We start from the raw sequence: 25665 nt of genomic DNA on the forward strand, positions 1-25665 counted from the left end.
TTACTTTGTGTTGTTTGACAGATTCGCACAGAATTATTAAGAAAAAAACACAAGTGATCCAAGCAGTTGAATTGAAGGCATCCTGGAAAACCTGCTGTTTGTTGTGAAAATCATCTTTGGTCTTGAAATAAAAGTAAAGCTGGAAAGGAATCTACAAACAAGAACAAAGAGAAGTGTGGGCTCAGACTCTCAGGATCCGGGCTTGGAAATGCCTCAGGTAAACCACACAGGGCAGGGGCAGGGTTTTCTAGTCCTGCTGCTGCCAGGTCTGTAGGTTTTCCGGGTCTTAGTGCGACTCTGTGCTGTTTGTAAAGACATTCTGCTGCTGCTGTCAGCTGGCTTTGAATAGATATCCTTCCTTTACCACAGCTTTGAAATTCAGTGAGCTTGACACATGGAGCAATGTGAACGAAAAATTGGTTAAAAGGTGACAGAAGCGCTGACTTTTATGGGGGCTAAACCAGCTCCCTAGAAATTAATCTGCCACAGAAAGCCCATTTCATTCCCCTGTATCTTCTTGTTTCCCATTGTTCCTCTTCCTTCATGCCCATCGGATTCAATTAGGAGGAAATGGTGAGGGACTGCAATGTCTCTTTCACACACACACACACACCCCTACCCCTATATAATATATATATATATATATATACACACACACACACACACACACACATCTCCCAGATACACACACACACACACCCAACCCTATATAATATATATATGTATATATCTCCCCCAGGTAAACACACACACACCCACCCCTATATAATATATATCTGTATATCTCCCAGATACACACACACACACACACATACACATACTTCCCACAAAACAAATCTAAGAGTGACTATTTATGCTATGGTAATTACTGGTTTGAGGCAATCACTGAAAGAATAAATGAACCCTCCTATTCCCCACTCTGCATGTCCAAACGTCCTCCTTTCCCCCTCCAATGGTTAGCTCTTATCCTTTCCCGTTTTGTGCTAGTGAAAAACCTAGAAATAATGAGAGGCCAGGGACTGTAAGGTAGCTTTATGTGGGGCCAGGCAGAACTGTGCCTTGAGCACAGGAAATCAACAACTTGCTGAGATGGTCCAGCAGGCAGTGAAGGAAGAAAGGGGTTTGTGGACCAGTGGCCTCTCTCCACCCCAACCATTAGAGCAAGTGGACTACAGATACCTGTTTCCAGTTCTTTCCCATTCACAGTTTCATTCACTGTTTAGTGAATACTTGAAGTTATGTCCATAAAACACTTACTTTGAACTTGCATCCTACAGGTTGCAGAAGATTAGGAACAAAAGAATGGGGTGGGAAGTTGTTTAGTCACTAAGCTGTGTCTGACTGTTTGCGACGCCGTACATTGTAGCCCTCCAGGCTCCTACATCCATGGGGTTTCCCAGGCAAGGATACTGGAGTGGGTTGCCATTTCCTTCTCCAGGGGATCTTACCGACCCGGGGATTGAATCCACATCTCCTTCATTGGTAGGTGGATTCTTTACAACTGAGCCACCCATCCCTGGGATGGGACATACTCATAAAGAAAAACATGATGAAAAAGTGCATAAAAATGGGTCAGTCAGTGTTAGGTAGAAAGTATATGTATATGAATAGAGAAATATAAGCAAGTAGACTATAATATAAATTTTAAACTTTTGCCAGTAACTTGGAAAATAACAAAAAGGTAAAGAGGGAATTTTTATTCTTTCCCATCTTCTTTCTTTATCCAAGTTAGATTTCAAAGTGAGGACTTTGACTTGTGTGGGCTACTTTTTAGGAGTGTTAGCCTGAACTTCACCCTGGAGTGTTTTGTATAGATACTGAAATGGGAAAGGGGGGATGAAGAAAAAAGAAGGAGCATTAACTCTGGATGCTGAGTCTTTTTATTTTCTCCCTTTCTTATTTTGTCCTAGAAATTGTACCCTTCTTAGGGATCAAGATTAAGGCTACTGAGTTCATGTTCCAGTTACTGGCCTCACTCAGCAGATTTTTTGATATTTGGCTTATCCTATCTCCATCACATTCCTGGAGGCATTTTTGGACTAGAGATGCCCAAATGGTCTTTCAGTTGTTTGGGGAAATAAGATATTGAATTCATTGAGGAGTGTAGAGTGAGACTGTCTTGCTACCTCTGCTGACTCCAGGAAATGGCAGGGGATCCTCTACTTTGTGGAGTTAGAACAGCTAGTGTTGTTAGAGATGGATTTGAAGACATGTTATATAGCTAATAAATAAAAGTACTCATGAGGGTACTATGTGCTGACTCCGGTGCCTAAATAAGCTTTAGTTTTTAGAAATTAGGTACTATTAACCGTTGCCACTCTGTTCCTTTTCCTATGTTTAATGCATCTTAGTGTTATTTTAATGTTAAGCGGAAAAAAAATACAAAATTGTTCTGAAAATAATTACTTGGTAGGTATGGTGGGTGGGTCTTGTATGTAATTGGCCTTGAAGCAGTCATTAACTTTGCAAAATTAAAATCACTCTGTTGTAGCCTAGTGTAAGCGGAATGGATCCGCCTTTTGGGGATGCCTTTCGAAGCCACACCTTTTCAGAACAGACTCTGATGAGCACAGATCTCTTAGCAAACAGTTCAGATCCAGATTTCATGTATGAACTGGTAAGTAACATTTTCTTGGATTCTGCTTTAATCAATTTGGGGTAAAGGTATAGTTTTTTTATTTATAAAGGCCTTTTTAGGCCTTCTTTATAAAAAAGAATGTGATTAGGCCAAACTTAATGCATATTAGTATCAGTCATAGTATTTTGGCAGGATGTATGAAGCCATTGAAAATAGTAGGAGGAAAGATTATCTAAACATTCTTAGATCTAGTTTTTGACAATGAGGGTGAGAAGGCATCTTTTAGCCCAACAGTTAAAAGACTTTTCAGCTAGGATATTTAGGAATGATAACATTGAGCAAGGCATGTACTACAGAGAATGTAAGGCAAAAATAGCAATTCCAAGCAATATCTGAATATACTTATCATTTATTCTTGAGGTAAATAGACACTTAAGAATAATTTAAATTACATGCAATTTAAGCAGCATAGGTATATGAAAACTGGAAAGCTGACACAAGTCTGTTAATTTACTAAAAAAATCGAGTTGTACACTTTGTAGAGGTGAATTTTGTTGTATGTAAACTCTACTTCAGTAAAACTGGTAAAACACACAAAGACACATATGCAAGCAAAAGGAAAAACAAAACAGAAAGACAAATGGAAAAATTGATACAGAACAAAAACAGACTGGAAAACAGAAAATTTCCTCATTTTCTTACTGAGCCTCCACCCACCAAACCTTCTCCCTAAAGGTAATTAAGACCAACTGAGTTTTTCTATGCATGTATAATTAATAATAAATTAATATGTGAATATTTTAAATTGTATGACATATTAATACAGTATTCTGTAGCTTAACTCTTTCTAACATAACATGGTAAGTGGCCTTTCATCTTAATACATTAGAGCTTACGTATATTCTTGTTAATGGCTGCATAGTCATACTGACATTTTAAAAATTACATCTCTACTCATGAGAAGTACAGTACTAATGAGAGAAGTATTTTATTCCCCAAGCCCAAGAGTTGGTACAGGTTCTTTCCAAAGATTTCATCTTTCTGTGGCTGAGTTTCAGCTCTCTGTGGATTGCTCTTCACTCTGTGTATAAGTTCTGACTTAGGAGGACAGATTCTTCTATGAAGGAAAGGCCTTTATTATTTGCTTTATAAATGAAGCTTGTTTCTAAGAAGAGCTCCGAATCCTTTCTGAGTTAAAGATCAGGAAATGTAGACTTTTTCAGGAAGAGTGTTTGTAGTGAAGTTCAAGAGCCCTTGACCATGCCTAAGTTTCTCAGGGGACATAGTTTCCCTCTTTTTTTTTCCTTGCCCAAGGAAATGATACTATATGGAACGGTAGAGTGACATGTAAGTAGTCTTTATCTTAAAACAGACCAAAGGTTGAGTACTGTTTAGCTGATACATGAAAGTGAGGATATAGGTTATTAATGTTTTCCTTAAATATGGTATGTGATTTTTTTTTTTTTTTTAACCTTTCTCAGGATAGAGAGATGAACTACCAACAGAATCCTAGAGACAACTTCCTTTCTTTGGAGGACTGCAAAGACATTGAAAATCTGGAGTCTTTCACAGATGTCCTAGATAATGAGGGTACTTTAACCTCAAACTGGGAACAGTGGGATACATACTGTGAAGACTTAACGAAGTACACCAAACTAACCAGCTGTGACATCTGGGGAACAAAAGAAGTGGATTACTTGGGTCTTGATGACTTTTCCAGCCCTTACCAAGATGAAGAGGTCATAAGTAAAACTCCAACTCTGGCCCAGCTCAATAGCGAGGACTCGCAGTCTGTTTCTGATTCCCTTTATTACCCTGACTCACTTTTCAGTGTCAAACAAAATCCCTTGGCCTCTTCATTCCCTGGTAAAAAGATCACAAGCAGAGCAGCTGCCCCTGTGTGTTCTTCTAAGACTCTTCAAGCTGAGGTCCCTTTGTCAGACTGTGTCCAAAAAGCAAGTAAACCCACTTCAAGCACACAAATCATGGTGAAGACCAACATGTATCATAATGAGAAAGTGAACTTTCATGTTGAATGTAAAGACTATGTGAAAAAGGCAAAGGTAAAGATCAACCCAGTGCAGCAGAGCCGGCCTCTCTCGAGCCAGGTTCATGCAGATGCAGCAAAGGAAAACACCTGCTACTGTGGTGCAGTAGCCAAGAGAGCAGAGAAAAAAGGGACGGAGCCTCTGCAGGGCCATGCCGCTCCAGCCTTGCCTTTTAAAGAAGCCCAGGAACTACTACTCAGCCCCCTGCCTCAGGAGGGGCCTGGGTCAGTTGCAGCAGGAGAGAGTAGTAGCCTTTCTGCCAGCACATCGGTCTCAGATTCATCCCAGAAAAAAGAAGAGCACAATTATTCCCTTTTTGTCTCTGACAACTTGGGTGAACAGCCAACCAAATGCAGTCCTGAAGAGGATGAGGAGGATGAGGAGGATGTTGATGACGAGGACCACGATGAAGGATTTGGCAGCGAGCACGAACTTTCTGAAAACGAGGAAGAGGAAGAAGAGGAAGAGGATTATGAAGATGACAAGGATGATGACATTAGTGACACTTTCTCTGAACCAGGTATTACATTATTTGGAGGCTTACCAAACTGTTTCCTACTCTCTTGAAATAGAAAGTTTTGCTATGGACTTTCTTTGTCTGAGTTTGGAGATTAAATGACTTAGTATCTTGGCTTGGATATATACTTGTTCTTATCTATTTAAACAGTTTTAAAATAATCATTCTTGCTCATGTGTGGTTCATATGCTGGTTCCTTGAGGGCTGCTTCTTAATTTATCTTATGTTAAGTGACCTCATTTGTCACTCTTTTAGCAGCTGTGCAAAGATGCCAAACTTGATTGGTTTAAAAATATTCCTATTTCTGCCTTTGTCCCTCTGTTAGACTTAAGGTAAGTTTGGAATCCCAAGAATAGTGAATCAAGTGATGATGGTTTGTATTACTCATGCCTAATAACCAACGAAGCCTGTTTAATGAATAATGTAAAAGACAGCTTTTTCTTTGTGTTTGCTGCATCTTTCATTTGCACAGTATTTTTCCATTGAATAAAAATACGTGCTTTAATTTAATGAGCATGAAGGAGTCTGCTCTGTTTATATACAGCACATTATAAATAAAAGGGAAAAAGAAAATGAAACCTGTGGGGAACTGGTTCACTTCAGCATGTACATGGCTCGGCTCTTGTCACGGTTGCAGTTTTTATTTATGAAAATGGTATTTTCAAGTGGCATAGAGTTAAAAATTCACAAAGAGGTGAAGATCTTCACATTTAAATGAAAGTTATTCTTCAAAAATAATGTTAATACCATAACTTCTACATAAAAGACCAAGTTATTAAAAACTTCATGAATTGTCAAAGAGAGCCCTTTTGTTGTTGGAATTTTGGGCAATATAAACATTGATATTTAATCTCCAGAAAGGCTTTTTAGCTATAGCAGGTGCAGCAGTAGCTGTATTGTGGCCAGTGAAGCATATTATTGCTGAGAGACTTTCGTCTTAGTGAAATTTTTCTGTTGCATAAATGCTTAGATTTATGCATTTGATAAAACTAAATTGTTTGACTTGGGTGGAGTTTCAAGTAAGGAAAAGGTACTTTGCTGTGGAGGAACAGGGTTTATGCATTTTCTTTGGTTTTCTTTAGTACTCAGTATAGTCTCGATAAAACCAGTTGTCTTTTCTACTTAGCAAGAAAACTTTTCTCTCAGCCAGTTAATGAATCTGCTTTGAGGTGTTTGAAGGAGAGTTGTCTTTGCAGTTAGTGGTAAGTTATGTAGCTCCCTCCCATGGGGAGACCAGAGTGCTGTTGGTGGTCCTTACAGCCTGACGGATCAGCCCTACTGTTCTGAATCCCGTATTTAGAATTAGGGTAGAAGGGGGGGGAAGGATCGAGACAAGGAGTAATAACTAGGAAATGGAAAGTGTAGAGAAGAAAAATTTCTTTACCAGTTGACACTAAAAGGAATATGTAAATATTCCTTTTAAATATTCCTGAGGGAGTAAATTCTGCCATCACCAGTCAAGGCGGGCAAGGACTATACTGTTTATTCTATTCTGCTTCTGGTTTTAGGTTTGCTTTGCTTTGACTTTTTTTTTTGGATGAGATCTTAGTTCCCTGACCAGGGATGGAACCTGGGCCCTTGACATTGAGAGCATGGAGTCCTAACCACTGGACCACTAGGGAATTCCCACTTTTCTTTGACTTTTAACTCCAGTTTAAGTTCATCCTTGATCTTTTGACTTGGTTTCACCTGGATAAATGTGTTGAGAGATGAGTAGGCCTATGAAGAGAAACCACTTCATAACTTGACTCGCATTTCCGTTTTCTCGGTCTTTTGACTCATAGGGAAAGGCAAGCCTTGTTACAGCTGGTGCTTTTCTGTCCTGCCACGTTCTCTTGCCCTGTCCTGGTAGGAGAACCCTGATTCGTGAGTTTGTTGGTGTTAAGCAGCCAACACCGCTTTAAAACAGAGATGCATTAGCTGGCACTTGGCAAGGTGAAGCCTTCCTCTTGGTGCTGTTTAACAATGGTAAATGTTTGGATGGCATTTAATTCACTCACTTCCAGTTGACCTGAAGTAAAACCTCTTTGGTTAGGATTACTTGGACGCTTCTCACAAATGTCAACAAGTGAAATGCTTTAACCTCAAATCAATGATATTTTGTGGTATTTTGGGGATTTATTCACATTTGCTAATGAAAATTTCCCTTCTTGGAAAAAAGAGCTAAACAGGCTACTTTAAGAATACAAATGTGAATTGGTGAGAGGCAAGAAGAAATTCTTTGAAGCAGAAAAGTGGGATGGTTATAGTTTCTTGAGAGTTTTAGAGTGGGTTGATCAGTTTAATTTGCAGCAGACAGTGTACAAAGGCCCTTTTGTGATGACTGGCTCCCTTGATGCTGTTTCTTGGCGGTTGGCTACAACAGTGCCTGAGTCTACAAAGCCCCAGGAAAGGTGTAAAATGGAGTTTCAGTCCCTGCTCTGGACTTGCTCCCAAGTTTTAATACAGCCTGTTCTGAGGACAGGCAACAACTGTTTGGGGTCATGGAATTACATGGTTGTAAGGCTAAGATTTAGGTCCCCAGAATGAGAGTTTAGTTTGTAATTCCTACTAAACATTTTCATGATTGGCTTTACCAGCTTAATGGCAGTAACCTGCACTAATCAAAGGTGTGTGATCAGACTTTTAGGCGTCTGTGTCACCTTTTTGACTACCTTTTGGTAATTGTGTCAGGAAGGAATGAATTAGATCAATATGGTGATCCATCAAATGAAAAGAAAACAGAAAAGTCTCCATGGGAAATGTACATTTGTACATTAAACAAATCACTGATTTGTTTAAAAAAACAGTGGGGTGTGTATCTGTCTTTTGTTAGACGCTATGTGTACTAATTGTTGGCTGTGCAGAGGTCAGCAGAATTGGCAGGACTCTTGTCTTCGTGTAGCTTGAGGTTTAGTGGGCCTGTGTGCAGCTGGGGTCTCTTGGTCTGCTGCTCTTCTGTGCGCTGTGACTTGCGAGAGAGGCGAGATGAGCGCTTCTTAAAATTTCTTTGACCACAGAGCTCACTTGGGATTGAGGGCATAGTTTACAGCAATAGTGTTCTTATGAACACACTTGGAGAAATATTTAATCATCTTAAATGCAAGACCAGTGTTCTGGGAATATATTGAATAACTTTTCTGCATGCTACTTGATCACAGTAGTCTTTTAATTGAAAGACTTTAACAAATCCTTTGTGTGTGTATTTATGTGTGCGCACATGTTATTGTGAATTTATGGTATATACTTTAGAAAATTTTAGGTTAAAGAAGATGGATACCGTTAAACACTGTTTTGGAAAAGGCTGGACATATGAATTAAGCAAAACTGATAACTAATTTGGATAGGAGAGGAGAAGTCCATATCCTAATGACTGTTTGGATTTAGCATGGAATATATATGGGAAAAAATTCTATGCAGACCATTCAACTGGATAGATACAGGAAAGTAGGAAGCCACATTGGAGCTGGAGTCATGGGGCCTGAGCCAGTCCCAGCTTTGCCAAATCACTTAAACCTCCATGAGCATGTTTGTGTAAATAGGGTTAATAACCTCTTCCTACCAGGTTCTTAGAAGCATCAGATGAAATACCTGTGAGTACTCACAAAATATGTGAGTACATTCATTAAATGAGAGAGACAGTGTTTTGCCAGAAATCTAGGCCACCTGAGGAACATATCAAATAAAGTGTTGGGGGGATGGGTTGCCTGAGAAAGTTACATGTGAAAGTGTTTCCTTTATACTTTGGGCTGCTGCTACTGCTAAGTCACTTCAGTTGTGTCCGACTCTGTGCGACCCCATAGACGACAGCCCACCAGGCTTCCCCGTCCCTGGGATTCTCCAGGCAAGAACACTTAAATGTGGGACGCCAGTTCTTGACACTGATGGGAGTGTTTCAGTTGGTGCACCTGCCTGTGTTGAGGTATAGTCAAAGCTATGGTTTTTCCAGTAGTCATGTATGGATGTGAGAGCTGTACCAAAAAGAAGGCTGAGTGCCAAAGAATTGATGTTTTCAAATTGTGGTGCTAGAGAAGACTTGAGAGTCCCTTGAACTGCAAGGAGATCAAACCAGTCAATCCCAGAGGGAACTAACCCTGAATATTCATTGGAAGGACTGTTGCTGCAGCTCTAATACTTTGGCCACCTGATGGTGAAGAGTCGACTTGTTGAAAAAGACCCTGATGCTGAGAAAGATTGAAGACAAAAGGAGAAGAGGGTAGCAGAGGATGAGATGGTTAGATAGCATCACTGACTCAGTGGACATGGATTTGAACTAACTCCGGGAGACAGTGGAGGACAGAGGAGTGTGGTGTGCTACATACGGTCCATGAGGTCGCAGAGTCAGATGTGACTTAGCGAACAACAACATCTTCTGTGCACAGCCCATTTGTACTTTTAAGATGGACGTGCTCTGAGGGTATTTTAGTTTTACAGATCATCCTGTATTGGGTCAAACCAGTAGTTCCAGTGGCCCAGAATTTTTTTTGAAACTTCCTATTAGTAGGGAAGATAGGTTCTTAAAAAGTGAAGTAAATTCAAATCGCTTCTGATAAAATATTAGTTAGAATAGGCATATGTTTTTATTTGAATAGCCTGTGTGAGAACTGTCATTCTTGTACTTTTACAAAAAGGATAGTGTGGGAAGTAGGAAGAAAACCACTGCTGCCTTACAGAATTCTGCCTGGTAGGTTACCATCCGAGAAATGAAACAGCTTTCTGTCTGGAAATGTTTCAAATACATAAAGACATCAAAAAAATTGTATAGTCTCTAAGTACCATAATTAACTAATGGTAGAGACTGCATTTCCTTTTCTAAAAGTTGAAACATAGTTGATTCATGCAGTGTTGCATTAGTCTCTGGTATGCAGCTAAGTGACTGAGTTATGTACACATAAAATCTTTTTCATATTCTTTTCACTATTTTTGCTATTATAGGATATTGTAGATAGTCCCCTACTATGCAGTAGTATCTTTTGTTTATATATAGTAGTTTCTGTCCACAGATCCCAAACTCTTAATTTATTCCTCCCCCCACTTTCCTCTTTGGTAATCAGGTTTATTTTCTATGTCCGTGAGTCTGTTTTAAGCTGAAACTCCAGTACTTTGGGCACCTCATGCAAAGAGTTGACTCATTGGAAAAGACTCTGATGCTGGGAGGGATTGGGGGCAGGAGGAGAAGGGGACGACAGAGGATGAGATGGCTGGATGGCCATCACTGACTCGATGGACGCGAGTCTCAGTGAACTCTGGGAGTTGGTGATGGACAGGGAGGCCTGGCGTGCTGCGATTCATGGGGTCGCAAAGAGTCAGACACGACTGAGCGACTGAACTGCACTGAACTGAACTGAGTCTGTTTTGTAAAATAAGTTCATTTGTATCATATTTTAGATTCCACATATAAGTGATATCATGGTATTTATTTTTCTTTGTATGACTTCACTTAATATGATAATCTCTACTTCTGTCCATGTTGTTGCAAATGGCACGGTTTTGTTCTTTTTTATGGCTGAGTGGTATTGTATCTTCTTTACCCATTCAACGGTTGATGGGCATTTAGGTTGCTTCCAAGTCTTGGCTATTATAAATAGTGCTGCTGTGAACATTGTGGTGCGTGTATCTTTTTGAACTCGAGTTTTCTTTGGATATATGCCCGGGAGTGGAACTGCTGAATCCTGTGGCAACTCTCTTTTTAGTTTTTGAAGGATCCTTCATACTGTTTTCCATAGTGCCTCTACCAACTTACATTCCCGTCAACATGCACATCCTCTCCAGCATTTATTGCTTGTGGACTTTTTAATGACGGCCATTCTGACTGGTGAGAGGTGTTACCCATTGTGGTTTTGATCTGTTTCTTTGACAATTAGCAATATTGAGCATCTTTTTCATGTGCCTATTGGCTATCTGTATGTCTTCTTTGGGGAAATGTGCATTTAGGTCTCTGCCCATTTTTAGATTGGGTTGTCTTCCTGTAGCTGGATTTCATTATTCTCTCAATCTTATGTGATGATACAAAAAAAGTGTCGTGTACTAACCAAAGAGAAACCTAAGAAAGATACACAGTGTAGTTATTTCTGTTTATTAATCTCTGAATATTTTATGAGTTAGAAATATCTATATTAAATGTCATTTTTACAGATTTTATTATCTGACATGCTAATGATGTTTTCAGGTGAAATGTGTCAAGTAGTAAATAGAAGGAATCTTTTTGTTTTTCTTGCTTAGTTTATTAAAATTTGTGAAACTTAAGAAGTATTGGGGGGTGGGCTTTTTCTTTTTTTTAAGGCTATGAAAATGATTCTGTGGAAGACTTGAAGGAGATGACTTCAGTTACCTCTCGGAAGAGAGGTAAAAGAAGGTACTTCTGGGAGTACAGTGAGCAACTCACACCATCACAGCAAGAGAGGATGCTGAGGCCATCTGAATGGAACCGAGAGACCTTGCCAAGTAACATGTATCAGAAAAACGGCTTACACCATGGTGAGAGGGGATTTTGATCATACGTGTTGTGTGTCCCTCCCTTCCTTCCTTCCTTTCCTTCTTTTTTCTTTCTTTATTTCTTCTTCTTATTTTTAAAATATAGTCGACGTTCAACATTACGTTATTGTAGTTTCAGGTATATTACGTAGTGACGTTTGCGTGCACCATGCACACCACAAGGGGTTCCCTTGTGTCTCAGCTGGTGGAGAATCTGCCTGCAATGTGGGAGATCAGGGTTAGATCCCTGGGTTGGGGAGATCCCCTGGAGAACAGAAAGGCTACCCACTCCAGTATTCTGGCCTGGAGAATTCCATGGACTATACTGGGGTTGCAGAGTCAGACACGACTGAGTCGCTTTCAGTTCATTTCATGATCACCATGATAAGTCTTAGTAACCATCTGTCCCTAATATTTTAAAGTCACTTTCAAATAGAGATAGTAAATCACAATACTTAATCATTAAACATTATGTATAGGTTCAACCCCTCCTAACAAATGGGAGAGTAGAGCAATAGAGCTTCTGTATTTGCTATGATTGCTCTTCATTAGTGAATAGCTTTTTTCAGTTTTAACAGCCATCACCTAAACAAGGAGGAAAGCTTGCGTAAAAATGATTTCTAGTCACTTCTTAGTCTACCTGTCCTACCCAGGAAATGACCGGGAGCCTGCTGATTGCTGACCTGTTGCAGCTGCTGTTAGCAATAAAGAAGGATTGAGGAGGAAGAGAATGGGCTCCGGCACCTCTGTCTTTCATTCTTATCCAGTCTCCAGGCCTAAATGTAAACAGGGAGATAGGAATCAAAATTGTGGTGGGAGAAGAGAGAATGGAAAGGAAAAGAAAGAAAGAATAATTGTGGAGAGAAGGAATGGAGTAGGAAAAACTAAACAGTAGGAATCAGGAGAAGCTGATAGTCTTAGGCCAGATTTAGACTATGAACCCAAGAGGATGTAATTGAGTAGAATTTCTTGTGCACAGATTTTATTTTTACCTCAATCCAAAGTCTGTACTGAGAAGGTGGAGGGCACTAGTAGGTCTGAAGCTCAGTAAACAGTTTAGTAGTCGCTCCTGCTACAGATTTAAGTTGCTAAGCGTTTGTGACACAGATGTTGTATCAGAAGTATATTTGTACCTCATTTTCCCTTTCCATAGCACTATCTTTCAGTGAATGAAAGACCTGGTTTTTGACTTGGGATCAGTTTTCTGCCAGAAATGAAAAGACAGGTCCAATAAACAGGTCCAGGTAGCATGTAATGAGTTCTAGGAAAGTTGTTCAGGGTATTGCCATCAGAGAACAGAGCCGTCCCTCTTGCCTGCAGTGGTAGGGAAGGTCTTTCTGAGTCTTGGGTACTGTGGTTTATCAAACTGACTGAAGACAGAGTTTCTGAAAAGGCAGTCCTTATTTGCTGGACTTTTGAGTTCAACACAGGAATATATATGTCTGACATATTTTCAGTCATAGCAGTATAAACGTCTTGGTTTGGGTAAAATTTCCACATTTGTTCCTGACCATATACTATATCCGAGCCCTGATTTTTATGTGCAGATGAGCTTGCACCATAGTCCTGAGGTTTGATTATTACTTCCATGCAGGGACGGGAAGCCTGGTGGGCTGCCGTCTTTGGGGTCACACAGAGTCGGACACGACTGAAGCGATGCAGCAGTAGCAGCAGATAATTAAGAATCTGTCATAGTGGGGCTGCAAACCTTAAGATGGAGAAGGGCTGGGAAAAGGATAGAGTTGTGCCATATTACCTCCATTTCTTGCTGTCACAAGGTGGGAAGAAGAGGAGTCCAGCCCTCCTTCCGTAGATTGTTCATATGCTGAAAAAGAAAAGGGAAGAGAGAGATGGATTTTTTAAATGTCTATAGAAAATGTATCTCTTGTTAAATAAAATGATCTCACTTAAACTTATTTTAAATCATCTATAGGAAAATATGCAGTCAAGAAGTCTCGGAGAACAGATGTGGAAGACCTGACTCCAAACCCTAAAAAACTGCTCCAGATAGGCAACGAACTGCGGAAGCTGAATAAAGTGATTAGTGATCTGACTCCAGTCAGTGAGCTTCCCCTAACAGCCCGGCCACGGTCACGGAAGGAGAAGAATAAGCTGGCTTCCAGGTACATGGCAGCCATGCCCACTCATGTAGTGAAGGAGCTGAGGTTAGACTTCAGTGAGCTTTCATACAGGAGATGCCTGCGGCCAGTGTTTCAGAAATACCCTTTTATAAATAGAACACTGAGAGTATTATAATTTTTCCTTTGAAAATAAATGATGGTACTTATGCTTCATGGAATAAGTTTTTAAAGGGGAGAAGTGAATGAACTCAAGGGCCTTATATTGTAGTATAAAAATGAAAAATTTTATCATAGCTTTATTTTTTGTTTGTTTTGCAACAAGTCAGGGTTTTTTTTGAGTATAATTTACTTGTCTTCCCTTTTAGTGTATTCTTCTGTGAGTTTTGTGGTTACAATTATGTAACCACAACCATAATCAAGATACTGAATGTTGTTATCACCTTAAAAATTTTCCTTTGCCTCTTTGTAAAAGTGAACTCCTTCTCTCACCCTGACTCCTCCCAACCACCAATCTGTTTTCTGTTCCTACAGTTGTGCCTTTTCTAGAATACAGATGAAATCATTCTGTGCATCCTTTGAGTCTGGCTTTGATTTCGCACAGGATGAATTTGAGATTCATCCATTTGTGTGGACTAACAGTTTGATACTCTTTATTGATGGTAATAGTCCTTTGAAGTGATATATTAATACTCCAGTGTATCTGTTCACCAGGTGAAGGATAGTTGAGTAGTTTCTAATTTTTGGCGGTTACAAATAAAGTCACCATAAACATTTCCTTGAGTTTCTCAGGTGGCTTAGTGGTAAAGAATCTGTCTGCTGGTGCAGGAGATGGGGGTTCGATCCCTAGGTTGGCAAGATCCCCAGGAGGAGGAAATGACAACCTATTCTGGTATTCTTGCCTGAAAAATCCCATGGACAGAGGAGCCTGGCGGGCTGCAGTCCATGGGGTCTCAAAGAGTTGGACACAACAGAGCAGCTGAGCGCGCACACACACACACACACACACACACACACTTACAGGTGTGTATGTGAACATAAGTTTTCATTTCTCTTGGGTAAATACCTAGTGTGTTTAACTTTATAAGAAAATGCCAAAGTAGCTGTTTCCAAAGTAATGAAGTAAATTTAAAAAATATTTACTATTTTCCAAAGTAACTGTATGTACTGTTCTACATTCCCTCAAGCAACATATGAGGGTTCCACTTACTTCACATTTTTTACAACACTTGATTGTCACTTTCTGTTTATTTTGGTATATTAGCCATAGCTTTATTTTTTGAATGGTGAAATTTTAAGAAATAAGTTTAGATAAATGATTATATTGTATGTTTTGGGTAATTGAGGCCCTTGATGTAAACATCAGTAGACAGTGATTTTTTTGGTTGCTATTAGAAAATGACAGTAGCAAAAAGCATATTCTGAATGTTCACTTTAAAAAAACAAGTGAAGTAATTGCTCCTTCCTTTCTCAGGGCTTGTCGGTTAAAGAAAAAAGCACAGTATGAAGCTAATAAAGTGAAATTATGGGGCCTCAACACAGAATATGGTAAGCCTACGCTTACACGAATTTGATTAATTTCCATCTACCTTGCTGACTGCTCTCTTTTTATCATTTTTGGTTTTGTTTCTTGCTTTCCCTGTATTCTGCCCAGCTTTCGGCCAGCCGCTTTGATTTAATGCTTTGTCTTTGGTAGCACTGGGTGTTGGTCGCTGCCTCGGGCTTTCTTTTGTTACGGAGCTCAGGCTCTAGGTGTGCGGGCTTCTGTACTTGCAGCCTGTGGGCTCCGCAGTTGAGACTCGCAGCCTCCAGATCTTGGGCTCAGTACTTTTGCACGGCCTTTAGTTGCCCTGTGGCATATGGAATCTCCCTGGACCAGAGATCAAACCTGTACTGCCCGTACTAGCAGGTAGATTCTTGTCTACTGTACCTCCAGGGAAGTCCAGGCCAGCCTCTGTTTTTTGTTCATCCATTCAGTAAGCTATTCTCTTATTTATTCATGTTCTTCTCTTAGTGTCTATCTGTGGCTCCCCAAGCCATATCTCCTCTTGTGACCATGGTAAACTCTGACTTCAATTTTACAGTTGTGTGCGAAGTTAGCCAGTTTTATTGACTAATGTATATTTTAACCTTTGAATGGATAGTTTGGAAATGTGTTTTACAAATGTGATTGCTCATTAGAATCATCTGTGTGTACATATTAAACTACAGATTTCTAGACTTCTCCCCAGGTTCTCTGAACTATAATCTATGCAAGTAGAACCCCCAAATCCATATTTTTAATGTTACCCCAGATTACTCTTACACAGCCATTCTAGTACTTATTTGGGATCCGTTGGTTTAGATCAGTGCTTCCTGATCTTTCACATCCTGGCACATGCAGAAAGGTGTCATCTCTAAGGTATCCTGGAGTATAACGGAGTAGGCTGCTCATGGGAGGGGGTCCCTGTGGGTTGAAAATGAAAGTGAAAATCGTTCAGTTGTGTCCAACTCTTTGCAACCCCATGGACTATATAGTCCATGGAATTCTCCAGGCCAGAATACTGGAGTGGGTAGCTGTTCCCTTCTCCAGGGGATCTTCCTAACCCAGGGATCGAACCCAGGTCTCCTGCATTGCAGGCGGATTATTTACCAGCTGAGCCACCAGGGAAAGCGAATCATTATCTCACACGTTTGGAACCCTTTTATAGTGAACTAGAGGGTGGGGAAGCTCTGCTTTTGATCTTCCATAATAAGGACCACCCCTCCCTCCCCCTTTCTTGGTTACTCTTCCTTATGCCTCGTGTCATAAGAGCTCATATGTTCCTTTGCCTCTAAAATTGTCTTCTTCACTGTCAGTTAGCTGTTGGGCTAAGCTGTATCTGAAAGTGGAACAGTGGCTAAATGATTGATTATTATTTGTTTCCAGAGATTTTCTTAACTCCAGCATGATTTGATGTCTGGCACATAAGTGTTCAGTAAGTGTTGTGCATGCGTGTGTGCTGTCACTAAGTCGTGCCCAGCTCTTTGTGATTCCACATACTGTAACCCCCCAGGCTCCTCTGTCCTTGGGATTCTCCAGGCAAGAATACTGGAGTGGGTTGCCATTTCCTTCTCTAGGAGACCCTCCTGACCGAGGGGTTGAACCTGGGTCTCCTGCCTTGGCGGAGAAGGCAGTGGCACCGCACTCCAGTACTCTTGCCTGGAAAATCCCATGGATGGAGGAGCCTAGAAGGCTGCAGTCCATGGGGTCGCTGAGGGTTGGACATGACTGAGCGACTTCACTTTCATTTTTCACTTACATGCATTGGAGAAGGAAATGGCAACCCACTCCAGTGTTCTTGCCTGGAGAATCCCAGGGACGGGGGAGCCTGGTGGGCTTCTGTCTATGGGGTCGCACAGAGTCGGACATGACTGAAGCGACTTAGCAGCAGCAGCAGCAAAATCACTACAGCTGGTGAATGCAGCCATGAAATTAAAAGATGCTTACTCGTTGGAAGAAAAGTTAGACCAACTTAGACAGCATGTGAAAAAGCAGAGACATTACTTTGCCAACAAAGGTCCATCTAGTCAAGGCTATGGTTTTTCCAGTAGTCATGTATGGATGTGAGAGTTGAACTATAAAGAAAGCTGAGCACCAAAGAATTGATGCTTTTGAACTGTAGTGTTGGAGAAGACTCTTGAGAGTCCCTTGGACTGCAAGGAGATCGAACCAGTCCATCCTAAAGGAAATCAGTCCTGAATGTTCATTGGAAGAACTGATGCTGAAGCTGAAACTTCAATACTTTGGCCACCTGATGTGAAGAACTGACTCATTGGAAAAGACCCTGATGCTGGGAAAGATTGAAGGCAGGAGGAGAAGGGGACAACAGAGGATGAGATGGTTGGATGGCATCACCAACTCAATGGACATGAGTTTGAGTAAGCTCCGGGAGTTGGTGATGGACAGGGAGGCCTGGCGTGCTGCAGTCCATGGGGGTCACAAAGAGTCAGACACGACTGAGCAACTGAACTTAACTGAAGTATATATATATAATGATTGCAATGTCACGGGCATTCATATTTCATTTTATAATAGAACCCAGTTGACTCACAATGCAGGGAGATGTGGTTGGTCACTGGAACCCTTCTGGGTCTCTTTTTCTCTGGATGCATGTAGGCATATAACTGTATGTTGTTCAGTTAATAAATTTATCCATAATCATACACATCTGTATGGCCATATATTTTTGTGCTTGTATATATGTATGTGTGAGCACAAGCACATATTTTCTGTGTTCTGGGGTGGGGAACAATTGGGAAATTGGTTAAGAGCCAGGAATATGTATATTTCTGAATGTATTCCTGTTTCAAATTGAGTTTTTGATGGCCTTTAATTTTTATTATTCCCAAAGCTAACTTAAAGCCTGTAGATATTTTCATGTAGGAAAAAAACTTATCTCTAGGTGTATTTTCTTCTCAATTAGTCAGCACAGAGGAAAAGGACCTTCTCATTCATTTCTGTCTTCCACATCTGTCTTACAAGCTTCTCTTTTCCAGTGTTGAGAAGTGCAACCGTGACTTGGTTTAGAAGACATGTCAGAAGCAATGTAGTAGTTGCTACTTCTGTGTATTTTGCCACATGTATATATTTTTTATAATTAAATTTATTTATTTTTAATTGAAGGATAATTGCTTTACAGTACTGTGTTGGTTTCTGCCAGATTGCATGGGGTTTGCAGGTTCTTCCCATGGAACATGCATACATCTCTCAAGGGCATGGTGCCCTTGATTCCTCTACATATCTGCGAGTCACTGTTACTGCTTTGTGGAACACTTTTATCCATTACCTATTGACCCAATGGTTTCTAAAATCAGTGACATTGGAAACAAATTTTGGGACTTGGGAACCATAGGGCTGCCAACTTTATATTTTGCCACATGAGGACATTAAAAAGAATATCATCTACAATTACTGTCATTTCATACAGGGAAGAATATTTTAGTGTTAGAAAATTACGACAGGCATACTCTCAGACTAAAGTTAGGTTTATGAAAAATGTACTGTATTGTCCTTGCCTATTTTAATTTGTCATCAACTAGCACTGTTCCAAGGACTGGCTTCAGGGCCCACAACTGTGGTCCTCATCCTGTCCTATGCTGCCAAACCTCCTCCTCCTCTTGATTCCTTCTACCAAGGCTCACAGGAACTCTGTGAGCTCTGTGAGTCAAATGTAGATTTGTTGACTCAGAATGAGATGTAAAGCTATGAAGAGGACAGGACCTTCATCCTGATTAACATAGTTTATCCCCAGACAAGCTATGTAAGGTTACAATTTTGGAAGATTCCTGGATGATCATGAACTCAGAACAGGAGGGATCTCTTAAGAGACTTCGGGCTTCCCTGGTGGCTCAGACAGTAAAGAATCTGCCTGCATGCAGGAGACCCAGGTTCTATCTCTGGGTTGGGAAGACCCCCTGGAGAAGGGAATGGCTACCCTCTTCAGTATTCTTGCCTGGAGAATTCCATGGACAGAGCAGCCTGGCGGGCCACAGTTCATGGAGTCATGAAACAGTCTGACACAACTGAGCGACTGACTGACCTAGAAATTTAAGGTTGGTCCTCACTTTCTGAGCCAGATGCTTTTATCTCCTCACCTAGAAGTTTTTGACGGTAGAACCCTTCACCTCTGCCCCGCCTGCCCCCAGTGTTCTGGAATGGACACTGCCCAGGTTGGGAAGAGCTGTTCTGCTGTTTCAGTTTTTAGTGCTCTTCTCACTTTTAAACAGTGAGCTGATTTGCTTTACCTATTGAGGATGGGGAAGCTTTTTGCTTCTCATCAGTCCAGCCTGCATGTAAATGTCCTTATTTATATTTGAGTTAATGGTTTCTCTCTTGTTTATTTGAGAAACAAGCGTAAATTTCTTGTTTCATGTGGTTTAGGGAGTCAGCTGTGCTTTCCTTGTTTAGTGACACATTTTTTAATATATTGTCCCTGCATGTAGTTTTAAATTACTTCCCCTCCCCCTGCCAGTTATTTCTGATTTCCCTCTTCAGTATTAGTCTAGATTGGTTTCTTGTAAGTTTTACAAGATAAGGAATAACAAATCATTGATTTCAAAGCAGTGTCTGAAGTAGGAGAGATTTACTTCAGACCATAGGACTTTCATGTGTTGAAACTGGAGGTGTGTTCCCCCCAAACACCCTGCAACTTTATCGAGGTATAACTAAAGTAAAATAACTCCACGTATTTAAAGAGGGTTATATGGTTACTTTGGACATATGTACATATGTATGAAATCAGTCAGGATAGTGAACATTTTGATCACCTCCAAAAGTTTCCTAGTGCCCCTTGGTAAGCTAGTCCTCGCTCTCTTCCTATCTCTGAGTAACCACAATCTGCTTTCTGTCACTATAAATGAGTGTACATTTTCTAAAATTTTATACTAATGGAATCCTGCCATACATTCTTCTCTTTTGCCTGGCTACTTTCATTCTGCATATTTATGTAAACATTTCTCCATCTATATCAATAGTTAAATGGTTTTCTTTGCTGAGTAGTATTCCATTGTATTAGATATACTGCAGTTTGTTTATCCATTCATGTGTTGGTGAAAATTGTTTGCTATTGCTGTAACTGCTATAGACATATGTCTATAGAGCTGCTATGAATATTCCTGTGGAGGTGTTTGGGTGGACATATGTTTTAATCTCTCTTGGTTAAATATCTGTGAATAACTTTATAAAAAACTGCCAAGCTGTTTTCCAAAGTGGCTGTACCATTTTACATTCTCAAAAACAGTATAGGTGGGTTCTAGTTGGTCCATATTCTTGCTAACACTTGGTAAGGTCAGTCTTCTTACTTTTAACCAACCTGATAGATATGTGGCAGTATATCATTTAATTTGTATTTCATTAATTTATGATGTTGAACATCTTTGCTTATTGGCTGTTTATATATTTTGTTTGTGTGTATGTGGGTGAAGTGTCTTTTAAAATATTTTGCCATTTAAAAATTTTGTCTTCTAAAAGTTCTTTATTGTAGACACAGGTTCTTTACCTGACATATATGTTGAAAATATTTTATACTAATCTTTGGATTGCCTTTTTGTTTTCTCACTGACATCTTCCAAAGAGCAAAAATTTTTAATTTTGATGAAGTCTGATATGTTAGTCTTTCATTTTATATTTTTGTGTGTTCTAATTAGAAAGTTTGCCAACTTCAAAACTGTATTTTTGTGTATATTTTCTCCTAGGATTTATATAGTTTTAGATTTTACAGTTTTTTTTAATCCCCACAAACAAATACCCAGTTGATCAAGCACCATTCTTTGAAAGGACTTCCTTTTTCCATTGATTTTTTTTTTCACCTTCGTTAAATCAGTTAATCCTATATGTATGGATCTACCTCTGGACTCTGTATTCTGTTCCATTGAGCTGTTTGTCTATCTTTATGTGAATATGCAGTATCTTAATGTAGTTTTATAGTAGATCATAAAAGTCTTGGTAATGTTCGTGCTTGTTGGTCTTCCAGTTTTGTTCTCTTCTTTCAAAGTTGTTTTGGCTCTTCTAGGTCCTTTGCATGACCATTATCAATTTTGGAGCCAGTTTATCACTTTTTATAAAAGAAGCCTCCTGAAATTTTGATTGGAATTGCTTTAATCTGTAGATCAATTTGGAGAGAATTATCATCTTAACAAAATGGAGGCTTCCAATCCATGAACTTAGGATCTCTTTCCATCTGGTTGTCTTCTTTAATTTCTCTCTGACTTGTTTTATAGTTTTCAATGTACAGTGGTTGAACATCTTTTGTTAGATTTATTCCTGAATATTTTATATTTTTGATGTTATTGTAAATGGACTCATTATTGAAATTTCAAATTCTTTGTTGCTAATATGTAAAATGAAACTTTGTTTTATACCCTTTTTAACATCTATTTTTTGGCTGCTCCGGGTCTTCATTGCTGTGCCTGGCTTTTCTCTAGTTGTGGGCGGGGGCTGCTCTTGGTCGCGTGCGCGGGCTTCTCACTGCACTGGCCCCTCTTGGAGACCACGGTTCTGGCCACTCGGGTTTCAGTAGTCGCAGAATGTGGCTCAGTAGTTGTGGCCCTTGTGCTTAGTTAGTTGCTCTGAGGCATATGGGTCATCCTGGACCAGGGATCAAACGCATGTACCCTGCATTGACAGGCACGTTCTTAACCACTGGGCCACCAAAGAATTCCGTGTATTACTCCTGCCGTATTTTCTTGCTAAATTTATTAGTTCCAGTAGTAGGTGTGTAGATGCCCTGGAATATTCTATGTAAGTAGTTGTCACCTGCAAATAGAAATGGCTTTATTTACTACTTTTGATTTCTGTGCCTTTTAATTCTGTTCTTTGCCTTATTGCAATGTTTCGGACATTTGAATAGAAGTGGTGACCACCTTGTTTGCAGGGGAAACTTTGACTTTTAAGTTGATGTTGGCTGTAGGTTTTTTGGTAGTTGAGATGCCCTCAATTGTTTTAAGTTTCCTTGTTTTCCTAGTTTCGTTTTTCATGAATAGATAGGGAATACTGTCATTTCTTTTATTTTTAAATTGCATTTATTGGAGCAATCATTGTTCTCCTTTATTCTGGTAATATATCACATATTCCCCTGTTAATACGGTGAATGATATTAACTAATTTTTTATTAAACCAACCTCGCATTCTTAGAATAAACTGTATTTGGTTATGATGTATTTTACTTTTTACTTAGAGTGTATTGCAAATATTTTGCAGGATTCTAGTCAAATATTTTGCAGGATTCTAGTCTGGTATTTGGAGAAGGCAATGGCACCCCACTCCAGTACTCTTGCCTGGAGAGTCCCATGGACAGAGGAGCCTGGTGGGCTGCAGTCCTTGGGGTCACTAAGAGTCAGACACGACTGAGCGACTTCACTTTCACTTTTCACTTTCATGCATTGGAGAAGGAAATGGCAACCCACTCCAGTGTTCTTGCCTGGAGAATCCCAGGGACGGGGGAGCCTGTTGGGCTGCCGTCTATGGGGTCGCACAGAGTCGGACATGACTGAAGCAACTTAGCAGCAGCAGTCTGATATTTTAAGTTGGAGTCTGTTGCTAATACTTTGTCAAGGATTTTTAGGTCTATATTCAAAAGGGATATTGGTCTGTTAATTTTCTTTTTTTGTAATGTCTTTGTCAGGCTTTGGTATTTAAGGACACTGCCTTATAGAATTAATTCAGTCATGATCTTCTTTTTTGAAAAAGTCTGATAAGATTGCTTTTATTTCTTCATTGTATATTTGATAGAATTTTACATTAAAACTCTCTGAGTTTTCTTTGGGGAGTATTTTTGGATAAATTCAACTCCTTTGTTAGAAATGGGCTGTTCAGATATTCCTTTTCTTCATGTTAAGTAACATTTTCAATAAATTTGTCCATTTCATCCAAGTTTTTTAGTTTGTTAGCATAGTATTTTCTTATTATTCTTTTAATGGCTTTGTTTTAAAGTGATAACCCCTTTTTCATTCTAGCTATAGGTGTTGGAGCAGTCTAGCCTGGGGATGGGGATTAGGGTGGGAGTGAGTACCAATTTTGTTGATATTTTCAAAGAACCAGCTTTAGACTTTGTTAACTTTCTCTATTGTGTGTGTTCTGTTTTATTGATTTCTCTTATCTTTATTATTTTCCTCCTTATTTACTTTTGGTTAAATTTGCTGTTTTTTTAAAGCTTCTTAAAGGCAGAGAATTTTGTTTTTAAAGCTTTGTCTTTAAAGAGCTATGATTTATTTAATAAATATTTACTAAAACTGAGTCAGTATCAGACACTGTCGTAGGTCTTAAAGCTGTGAAGACAAGTAGGACAAATTGCTTGCAGAATAGTGAAGACTGATACATGTGTGCAGACTGTTACAAAAGTGGCACATCATTTGAAATTAATCACTTTGGATAAGAAGGCTGCAACCATCACTGCCTAATGCTTTCTTATATGTTCTTCATTTTTAATTATCTGTTATTACACAATTAAAAGTAAATTTTTCCATGTTAGTGACATGTTCCAAGTGTCCTGTTCTGTCTTACAGATAATTTATTGTTTGTAATCAACTCCATCAAGCAAGAGATTGTAAACCGAGTACAGAATCCAAGAGAGGAGAGAGGACCCAACATGGGACAGAAGCTTGAAATCCTCATTAAGGATACTCTTGGTAAGAAGAATACTGGATAAATTAATAACAAATAATAACATTCAGTGTAAGGCATGTGACTCAAGGGAATAGTAAAAATTCTTTTAAGGAAAAACTCAAGTGCTCTCATTGTAGTTACTTTCCTTTACGAGAAGATTTAGCATTCATAAACATATCCTGCTGGTAACCACAGCTTATTATTTAGACTTCATCACTGAACTATTTTAACACTTGCGAGAAATAAACTTCTAGCAACTTTAACCTTCTTTGGGGAAAATAAAGGTCCTTGACCTTGCCAAGCCTGCAGTATATACTTGTAGAGATTCTTACCTACTTGTTTTACTCTTTCACAGGTTTCTAACAAACTTGCTTACCTGGTTTTCCATTCCTGAACAGATTGTGCCACATAGGGAGGAACAGAGAGGCGGCCAAACAGAAGTCAGGCAGAGTGATACCTGACAGGGAGGGTAGAGGTAGCTAATGGAGACATAGACGTTCGAACCCTAGAGAACCAAGAGCTTAGCTGCCATAGGAGCAAGTCAGATCAGCCTGTGATCAGTAGCATCCCAAGGGCATTACAGCATAACACAATCTGTGAAAACCCTGAAGCATCGTAAAATTGGTTCTTTGTTTAACTGTTTTTTCTAAGATTGTCTCTTTTTTTTTTTTTTTAAATTTTATTTTATTTTTAAACTTAACATAACTGTATTAGATTTGCCAAATATCAAAATGAATCCGCCACAGGTATACATGTGTTCCCCATCCTGAACCCTCCTCCCTCCTCCCTCCCCATAAGATTGTCTCTTAAAAACTGGTTCTTACATCGTCGTTCTGTATAGTAGTAAATTTCACTTACCTGGAAATTTTCTTCCAGTTCATTTTCACCCAGAATGCTGACTGTATACTGAATCAGTTCACTTAAAAGAATTAGAGCTTACTTTTCAATCATTAATTCGTTACCTGAATTTAGAGTGCCAAACGCTATTATTAAAAAAAATTCAATTGTAAATATCTTAGAATTTAAGACAGCTTTTCTGATACCCAGTTATTATAAATTCACTCATTCCACAAAATTTTTTCAATGCCTTACCATGTGCCAGATGTTGGGGAACACAGGGATTAAGCAAAGATTTTGTTGCTACTCTTCTTAAGAAGCTTGCAGTCTAAAAATGGAGCATAAAGAATAAACAGAAAACCAGAAATAATAATAATATTGTGGTAATTGCTATGAAGAAATTAAGATTCTTAGATGGAGTGGAGTGAGCAAGAATATTTTATTCCTGTTTATACAGAAATATTCCTGTATACCAAATCTAATGCTAAAATAATTGCATTTTCTTTCATTGAAAATAAATGCATGTTGAATGCTTCCATGTACTTAGTAAGTTTATCATGGTTTTTGAAATGACTATTAGTTTCTCTTGTCAGCATTGTGTACATAATGAATGTAAAATATACTAGTGTTTCTGAACGGCAATTGGGAATCATTAGTAAAATTAGCACTGCATATAGATTTTAACCCAAAGGTTTCATGAAATTTGACAACTTTCATGTTTGCAGGTCAATGGAGAAGACATGAAAGAGAGATCTAAGAGACAAGAAAAAAGAGTTTGTTAGTCTAGAAAGGGGTAAACAGCTTGCATTTGTATAGTACTTACTGTGATCCAGGATCTGACTATTAAGGTTGTTTAGTCATTTACTTCCACAGTTCTGTGAAGGAGGTATTATTATCCTGGTTTTACAGATAAGGAATTGGAAGCCCAACAAGGTAGTAAGTAACTTGCCACGAGTCCTATAGCCAACAAGTAGGGGGACTAGGAATAGAAATAAGTTCTGCTACTTGCAAATGCTTGCACTGTACCCATG

The 25665-nt window shown here is 39.3% G+C and overlaps 1 protein-coding gene across 3 annotated transcripts in view; it reads left to right on the plus strand.

Moving 5' to 3' along the window:
* CREBRF (CREB3 regulatory factor) overlaps nucleotides 1-25665 on the plus strand; it is a 64428-nt gene that overhangs the window by 23610 nt on the left and 15153 nt on the right. For all 3 annotated transcript variants that reach the window (XM_025270850.2, XM_006058702.4, XM_006058703.4), the window contains exons 2-8: nucleotides 22-217; nucleotides 2492-2617; nucleotides 4060-5146; nucleotides 11405-11599; nucleotides 13530-13719; nucleotides 15149-15222; nucleotides 23698-23820. In XM_025270850.2, the coding sequence (XP_025126635.1) occupies nucleotides 209-217; nucleotides 2492-2617; nucleotides 4060-5146; nucleotides 11405-11599; nucleotides 13530-13719; nucleotides 15149-15222; nucleotides 23698-23820 (1804 nt within the window). In that variant the 5' untranslated portion in view covers nucleotides 22-208. The remainder of the gene's footprint in view (nucleotides 1-21; nucleotides 218-2491; nucleotides 2618-4059; nucleotides 5147-11404; nucleotides 11600-13529; nucleotides 13720-15148; nucleotides 15223-23697; nucleotides 23821-25665) is intronic.

The sequence above is a fragment of the Bubalus bubalis genome, chromosome 19, assembly GCF_019923935.1.
Source record: "Bubalus bubalis isolate 160015118507 breed Murrah chromosome 19, NDDB_SH_1, whole genome shotgun sequence".
NCBI lineage: Eukaryota > Metazoa > Chordata > Mammalia > Artiodactyla > Bovidae > Bubalus > Bubalus bubalis.